Source organism: Chrysochloris asiatica, unplaced genomic scaffold (genome assembly GCF_000296735.1).
Source record: "Chrysochloris asiatica unplaced genomic scaffold, ChrAsi1.0 scaffold00004, whole genome shotgun sequence".
Taxonomy (NCBI): domain Eukaryota; kingdom Metazoa; phylum Chordata; class Mammalia; order Afrosoricida; family Chrysochloridae; genus Chrysochloris; species Chrysochloris asiatica.
Window position 1 is genome coordinate 8,008,334 of NW_006408522.1, and position 8,807 is coordinate 8,017,140.

The 8,807-nt window shown below is 38.9% G+C and overlaps 1 protein-coding gene across 2 annotated transcripts in view; it reads left to right on the forward strand.

The window, feature by feature from the left end:
• The window catches only part of VPS13C (vacuolar protein sorting 13 homolog C (S. cerevisiae)), a 249,499-nt gene extending 241,077 nt beyond the window's left edge, over nucleotides 1-8,422 (forward strand). For both annotated transcript variants that reach the window (XM_006831581.1, XM_006831578.1), the window contains 2 exons: nucleotides 7,916-7,999; nucleotides 8,321-8,422. In XM_006831581.1, coding sequence (XP_006831644.1) covers nucleotides 7,916-7,999; nucleotides 8,321-8,422 — 186 coding nt within the window. The remainder of the gene's footprint in view (nucleotides 1-7,915; nucleotides 8,000-8,320) is intronic.
• The last annotated feature ends 385 nt before the right edge of the window (nucleotides 8,423-8,807 follow it).

Sequence of the window (8,807 nt, forward strand, 5' to 3'; positions counted from 1 at the left end):
CATTGATTGTTTTTCTAATGTTAAACAATCCTTGCATCCCTGATATGAATCCCACTTGGTCAAGGTGTATTATTTTTTATTATTTTTATACCAAGCTAACAGCAATAAAAAACAAGCTGAAGTGGCAATACTAATTTTTGATCAAATAAACTGTAAGGTAAAAACCACCATAAGAAATAAGGAAGGACACTATCTCATGATTAAAGGGTCAATTGAGCAAGATGAATAACCATAATTAACGTCTACACTATAAATGAAAGAGCACCAAGATATATAAAGCAAATTCTACTAGAATTGAAGAAAGAAATAGATGAATCTATTATTAATAGATGTGCTTCTAGATTCTATTAATAGATGTGCTTCTAGATTCTGTTGACTAGGATTTTGTTGAGAATTTTTGTGTCCATGTTCATGAGGGATATTGGTCTATAATTTTCTTTCTTAGTGACGTCCTTCCCTGGTTTTAGTATGAGGATTATGTTTGCTTCATAAAATGTATTAGGAAGTTTTCCACCCTCCTCTATATTTTGGAATAATTTGAGTAGAATTGGTGAAAACTCTTCCTTGAATGTCTGGTAGAACTCACCATTGAAGCCATCTGAACCTGGACTTCTTTTGGTTGGGAGTTTTTTGATGACTTGATCAATTTCTTCTATTGTTATGGGTCTGTTCAAGTCTTCTACTTCACTCTGTATGAGTTTAGGTAGTAGGTTGTGTTTTTCTAAAAATGTATCCATCTCTTCTAAGTTTTCAAATTTGTTGGAGTACAACTCTTCACAGGATTCTGTTACTATCCTTTTGATTTCATTTGGTTCTGTTGTGACATCGCCCATGTAGTTTCTAATGTGAGTTATTTGTGCCTTTTCCCTCTTTTCTTTTGTTAGGTTTGCCAATGGTTGGTCAATTTTATTAATCCTTTCAAATAACCGGCTTCTTGTCCTATTGATTTTTCTCTATAGTTTTTCTGTTTCCTATCTCATTTATTTCTGCTCTGATCTTTATTATTTCTTTTGTCTTGGTGACTGTAGGTTCACTCTGTTGGTCTGTTTCTAGTTGCTGGAGATGTTGTGTGAATGTGTTAATTTTGATTCTTTCTTCTTTTTGGATGTGCGCATTTATCGCAATAAATTGTCCTCTCAACACCACTTTCACTGTGTCCCAAAGATTTTGGCATGTTGTGTTTTCATTCTCATTTGTTTCTAGGAACATTCTGAATTCATGTTTAATTTTTCCTATTATCCAGTCGCTCTTCAGCAGGGTGTTATTCAATCTCCATGCATGAAACTTTATTTCCTTGGTCTTCTTATTGTTGATTTCTAATTTTATGGCATTTTGGTCTAAAAGGATGCTTTGTAGTATTTTGATATTTGTAAATTTATGGAGGCTTGCTTTGTGACCTAACATATTGTCAATTCTGGAGAATGTTCCATATGCACTGGAAAGAATGTATATTGTGCTGTTGTTGGGTTGAATGCTCTGTACACATCTCTGAGGTCCAGTTGGTTGATAGTGTTGTTTAGTTCCTCTGTAACTTTGTCAAGTTTCTTTCTGGTTGTTCTATCCCTTTTCAAAACCATTGGCAAAACTAACAAAAGAAAAGAGGGGAGAAGACACAGTATTTAAAATCCCCCATTATAATTATAGATTCATCTATTTCTTTCTTCAATTCTAGTAGAATTTGCTTTATATATCTTGGTGCTCTTTCATTTATAGTGTAGATGTTAATTATGGTTATTCATCTTGCTCAATTGACCCTTTAATCATGAGATAGTGTCCTTCCTTATTTCTTATGGTGGTTTTTACCTTACAGTTTATTTGATCAAAAATTAGTATTGCCACTTCAGCTTGTTTTTTATTGCTGTTAGCTTGGTATATATTTTTTCATCCATTAATTTTTAGTCTGTTTTTATCTTTGTGTGTAAGGTGTGTCTGTTGTAGGCAGCATATTGAAGGGTCTTGTTTTCTTATCCATTCAGCCACTCTCTGTCTCTTTACTGGTGCATTTAATCCATTGACATTCAGTGTAATTATCAATAGGTATGGATGAACTGCTGTCATTATGTTAAATTTTTGTGGTGCTGTTTGTTCCTTTGTTCTGCATGCCTTCTTGTGTTGCGTTCATGTTTTTTGTGCTATCTCTTGTTGGTTTCTTCTTTGTTTTAATGTTTCCTTGTTCTGCTTGGATCTTCATTTTCATGGTAAATTGTGAAGTATTAATTTTATTTGGGGTTACCCTATCGACTGTTAAGTTTTCCCTGCGTTTAAGACAGTCTATTATATCCTGCCATCTACTCGATCTCTTCACTATCTGGATCTCTGTTCCTGTATTTTTCCCTTCTTTAATATTGTTAATATTTTGACCTTTGGTTGGCCTCACAGGTCCTCTGAATTCATTGCTGTAATTCTGTTCCATTCTGAATTGTGCTATCCATCGACCGAGTTCGAAGTGGTGTTGCCACGTCTGTCAATCTCTGGTTGTTGTCTGTTCTTGCTGGTTTTCATTCTGAAGAACTCCCTTTAGGATGTTTTGAAGTGCTGGATTGGCATTAACAAAATCCCTTAGCTTTTTTTTATCCTGGAATGTTTTGATTGCACCATCGTATTTGATTGACAGTTTTCCTGGATAGACAATTCTTGGTTGACAGTTTTGGGGTTTTTTAGGGTTTTATATATGTCTTCCCATTGCCTTCTTGCCTGTGTGGTTTCTGTTGAGAAGTCAGAGCTTAATCTGATTTGCTTGCCTTTGTAGGTGACACTTCTCTTTTCCCTGGCTGCTTTTAGGATTCTCTCCTTGTCTTTGATTTTGGAGAGCTTGGTTATGGTATGTCTTAGTGATTTTCTTTTGGGGTCTATGCTTCCTGAGGTTCTTTTAGCTTCTTGAATGTTTATCTTTTCGTCTTCAAGATGTTAGGAAAATTTTCTTCCAGTAGCTCTTCGCCTATCTCCTCTGTGGATTTGTGTGATTCTTCCTGTTCTGGAATGCCAATAATTCTTAAATTATTCCTCTTCATGTTATTCAGCATGAATCTTAGACTCTCTTCTGATTTTTTAATCCTTTTTTTCTGCTTGCTTTCCTATCTTAGCAGTATTGAGAGATTTATCTTCCAGCTTGCTGGTTCTGGCTTCCATCTCTTCCATTCTGCTCCTTTGCCCTTTTAGTGCATTGTCCATTTCTGATGTTGTTGTTGTTGTTGTTATGTTCCATGGAGTTGGTTCCAATTCATAGCGACCCTGTACAGGGTTTTCAAGGCTGTGAATCTTTACAGGAGCAGAAATCCTCATCTTTTTGCCTTGGACCAGCTGGTAATTTCGAACTGCTGACCTTGAGATTATCAGCCCGATTCGTCGTAACCACTACGCTACCAGTGCTCCTTTCCATTTTTCTGATATTTTATTACTAATCATCTGGGCTTCTTTTTTGCAGGTTTTGGATTGTTCCCAATGCCATTATCTATCTTGCTTGATTGCTCCTGTAGCACTCTCCTGACTTTTTCCTTATTTTCCTCCACTCCTTTTCGAACCATTTGAATTTGTTTCCATATTCTTCTGAATTCCTTCTCAGGCAGATCCAGAGCCTGCTCGTCTACTGGAAAGTCATTGCTTCCAGCTCATTTGTCTCAGTTACTTTTTTCTGTTTTGGGACATGTGTTGATATCTTTGTGTTTTCTTGGACATTTTCAACAATTATGTGAGTTTTTAATGCTTAAATTGATGTATGTTGCTTTTTGTTAAGCTTGCTGAGCATCTCCTGGTGGATGTGATCTGGAGATAGGCTTCCCTTTTCACGTGTAATGCCTAGGAGCTGGTTTTGGCTCTTGTCCAGATGGTGGGGTATTATAGGGTATGCTTGTAGCTTGGCTATATGGGCACAGTTGCTGTCTCTTCTTGGGTAAGGTAGGGGGAGAAAGCTCCCACCCTTGGGAGAAGACTGAGACCAAAAGGACCAAAGACAGAAACAATATAAAAGCAGAGACAGAAACCACCAATCAGAAACAAAAATAAAATTGTGATTGACACTGTTCACTGGCCTTGGCTGTTCAAAGAGTCCCACCTAGGTGAACTATTGGATGGGTTCCCAGGGTCAAAATGTCATAAGAAGCAGCCTGTGGATTTCCTCTATGTGCCATTGGAAAACAGTGGGTGCAATGCTGGACCCTTTGGGGAGTGTGCTCCTGCCCGCCTGAAGGTGTCTGGGCTGTGCATTGAGGGTGCGATCAGTGTGAAGTGGAGAGATACATGAAAAATGAAAAGTGAAAGATGAAAAATTGATCACACCTCTCCCTTCAGGAGCGCTGCTCCATGGCTTCTAGCTCTCGGTCACTGCCTTCACTTGGCTGTGGCCCTGCCCTCCAGCCTGACGACTCTGGCTGCTGGCTGCCTGTTGCCGGGTCGATTCAGAGATCACTGTATTTTGCTTCCACCTGCAGATTTCTTCTCAGTAGGTGCAGGGAACTGGTACCCGTTGACTTCTTCAGTGCAAATACCTGTTTGAAACAACATTAAAGATGACTATACACATGAACCTATCCAGATGGAATACACAGAAATCAAATTGACTACATCTGTGGAAACAGATTGTAGAAAAACTCTATATCATCAGTCAAAACAAGACAGGGGCAGACTGTGAAACATACCATCCAGACCATCAGTTGTTCATATGCAAGTTCAGGCTGAAGAAAATGAAAACAAGTACACGAGAGCCAAAATATGACCTTGGACATATCACACTTGAATTTAGAGATAATCTCAAGAACAGGTTTCATGCATTAGACAGGTGTGCCTGACCCATGCTGTGGTATTTTTAGTAGCTTTATATGCATGTGAAAGTTGGACAATGAATAAGGAAGACCATAGAATAATTAATGCTGTTTAGTTATGGTGTTGGAGGAGAATATTGAAAGTGCCATGGGCTGCCAAAAGAACCAACAGATCTGTGTTGGAAGAAGTGCAGCCAGAGTGCTCCTTAGAAGTCAGGATGGTGAGAATTCATCTCTCATACATGGGACATATTATCAGGAGGGACCAGTCCATAGAAAAGGACAACATGCTTGGTAAAGTGGAGGGCCAGCAAAAAAGAGGAAGACCCCCAAAGAGATAGGTTGGTACAGTGGCAGCAGCAGTGGGCCCAAATGTAACAGTGACTATGAGGTTGGTGCAGGACCAGGCAGAGTCTTCATTCTGTTGTGCATAAAGTCGCTATGAGTTGGTACGACTCAAGGGCACCTAACAAGAGCAACAGTGATTCTTACTAGCAGTAGATGTGTTATGTAAGGATAGATGTGACTAATTTATCTGTGTAACTTTTGTTTGCTTTCTCATGCTATGATCACGACTCATAGCGACCCTCTGTAGGATTTCTGAGGAGCAGCTGGTAGGCTTGAACTCCCGACCTTGTGGTTTGCAGTCCAGTGCTGATCCTGCAGCATCACACCAACTTAGGCTTTTGTTGTTGTTGTTAGGTGCCATCGAGTCGGTACCGACCCATCGCAACCTTATGCACAGCAGAACGAAACACTGCCCGATCCTGGGCCAACCTCACTACTGTTGCCACGCTTGAGTCCATCGATGCTGCCACTTGGCCAATCCATCTCGTTGGGGGTCTTCCTCTTTTTCTCTGACCCTCCACCTTACCAAACATGATATCCTTCTCCAGTGACTGGTCCCTCCTGACAATATGTCCGAAGTATGAGAAACGAAGTTTGGCCATCTTGGCCTCTAAGGAACACTCTGGCTGCACTTCTTCCAACATAGCTCTGTTGTTTCTATGGGCAACCTATGGCATTTTCAATATTTTCCTCCAATACCATAACTCAAAAGCATCAATTCTTCTACAGTCTTCCTTGTTCACTGTCCAGCTTTCACATGCATATGAGGTTATTGAAAATACCATGGCTTGGGTCCGGCGCACCTTAGTCCTCAAGCTGACATCTTTGCTCTTCAACACTTTAAAAAGGTCTTGTGCAGCAGATTTGCCTAATGTAATATGTTGTTTGATTTCTTGACTGCTGCTTCCATGAGTGTTGATAGTTGATCCAAGAAGAATGAAGTCCTTGACAACTTCATTCTTTTCTCCGTAGCTTTTAGGAGAATATTAATAAGGGTTTTGGCACAAATAAATATTGTTTCTAAAATACCTATGTTTTGTTATATTTGGCATTTATAAGTACTGCACTGCTAACTGCAAGGTCAGCAGTTCAAACCCATTCTTTACTCCTCAGAAACACTATGCAGGGTTTCCATGAGTCAGAACTGACTGGAAGGCACGTATCAACAACAACAGTACAATTTAAATATTGGGTAATATTTTTACATTCTTCTCCCATCATTATCTATAGAAGAGCTTTTATTTGAATTATACAGATATAGTAGCAAAAATTTCAATGTAAATATCCCATCTTTTCCTTAGTTTTCAGACTCCCTTTATCCCTTTACTTTGAAATATGTATATGTATATCTCTGGTAGCATAGTGGTTACGAATTGGGCTGCAAGCCACAGGTCAGCAGTTTGAAACTTACCAGCGATTCCGTGGGAGAAAGATGAGGCGGTCTGCTCCCATAAAGATTTACAGCCTCGGAAACCCTGTGTAGGGTTGCTATGAGTCGGAACCGACTCCACAGCACATAACAACAACAACAATATATAATATACAATTTTGTTTGCATCCTTTTAAAAGTAAACTGCAAGTTGTGAGTCTAAAGATAGTAATTTCTATTCCACTGCCATCGAGTCTGGCCAACTAATAGCAACGTTATATAGGGTTTCCAAAACTAAATCTTTATGGCAATAGACAGCTTTATCTTTCTTCTGATTTCTATAACGTACAGGTATTTCCCTAAATTAAAATGCTGTTATCGCTAATGTTGTTGTTTGTTGTTAAGTGCTGTCAAATTGGTTCTCACTCATAGCGACTCTGTATAGAGTTTCTGAGGAGAGGCTGGTGGGTTTGAACCTCCGACCCTGTGTCTCTATTAGCTGTCTGAAAAACATTTACCATGAAATTTGATATAGACACAAGTACTGGTATCTTTCTTTTTTTTTTTCTTTTCATGGAAGTTTACAAGTAAACGACCATGTCACCATTCCATATTGTGGGATGTCAGAATTTAAAGAGTGTCCTGTGGCTCAACTTTCAGCCAAACAATAGGCCTAAAATGTGAATAACAACATCTGGGAACTATGCATGCCTTAGACCAGCCAACCATATGAGATGACCAGGGCAGTATTTGCCCAGGGATAAAGCACTGAAGGCTGAAAGGGATGGAAAAGAACCGCAGAGCGCAGTGGGAAACCCAGGAAGAAAGCGGGAAGAGTGTCTGTTACACAGTGCAGATTGCAGTCAAGGTTCGCAAAACAAAATATGTCTGAACTGTTGAATGGAAAACCAGTTTTCTCTGTAAAGTGTTGCTGAGGCCCCCACCTTCACCCCCCGCAAATAAATAAATAAACAGTGTCATGGTATATGAAATAGCAGTATTCAAACTAGGAAAATATTGTCACTATGCATAGATTTTACAGTTTACTCTTATATTGCTGTTCTCTCACATCAGTGGTGAAAATTGACTTAGTGTATGTTGTATTATATAAGAATTTTATCTATCAGCCAAGGAAATGAAGGAAGGATTCTTTGATTTGTCAGATGTGAGCTATTTATCATAGCTTGCAGAACACCATTATTTTATACAGATAGATAGGTGTACACTCATCCAATTTCATAAATTCTAACAACTCACATATGGAACCATTATCCATGGACCAAAATGATTGATTTCTTATCACAGCAGAGTATGTGTATTTGGTTAGTCTACTGGCTAGGAAATAGAACTGACATTTAAGCATTCAATTAAAGGCTGTGATTTTTTTTTTTTCCCCTTTCCCAGAATAATTTCTTTTCTGTCATTACTTCTTGTGAAATAGGATCAGAGTCTGTTCCACAAAAGAGACAGTACCAGTCAGGGCTATCTCAGGAAAATCTACCTGCAGGACGCCACCACAGCAAGGGTAAGCAAGTTTTCATCAATCTCCCCCTCATTTTTAATCTGAAAGACAAAAAATCTTTTACAGGTAACAGTACGCATTATTTCTTTCAAAATCTCTTCCAATGATAACGCTGAATGTATTAGCTTAAAATCACATACTGTGGACTCTGTTGGACAGAAGGGTGTAACTTTACTTTCCATGTGAAGATTGCGTGTTCTTGTCCTTATCTAATAGAGAGTTCTAGTAGAAACATTCTGTAAATTCATGCTTTGGTACCTTTCTCTTTTATCAAATGGGCTTATATGTGTCTTTACTCTTCTTAATGAATATTTTCCTTTACAGAGAGTGTACAATGCCATTGAGGATGCGCAGTCAACACGACACCAGCAAAAATTGGTGAAGCAGCCATCCCTAAGACTTCTCAGGCCCCAGCTACCGTCTTAATCACTGAATGATGTGGGTGTGTGTGCTGCGACTGGGGAACAACCAGCCCCTGGCTTTGTGTGTAAATCACTCTTTTTCATGCGAAACAGAACTTTTCCAGCCAGTCTTTAATATATTTTCTGGAGTCGCCGAATATGGGTTTCCCATTACTTTTGATACCATGTGTAAGTTCCCCATCCATTTCTATACTGCCACCGAAATGGGCCAAACACTCAAGGAAATACTACTTCAAATTCAGAGTGAAATTTTCATTGTTAAAATTTGTGAAGCAAGGGTCAATAAGGAAGGAAATCAGACTGCCTGGTGATCTTTGAGAGGTTTCAGCAATGGGCACGATGCTATCTTGTTTTAAGGGTAATTTGTTCAATAATTGAACTGAGATAAC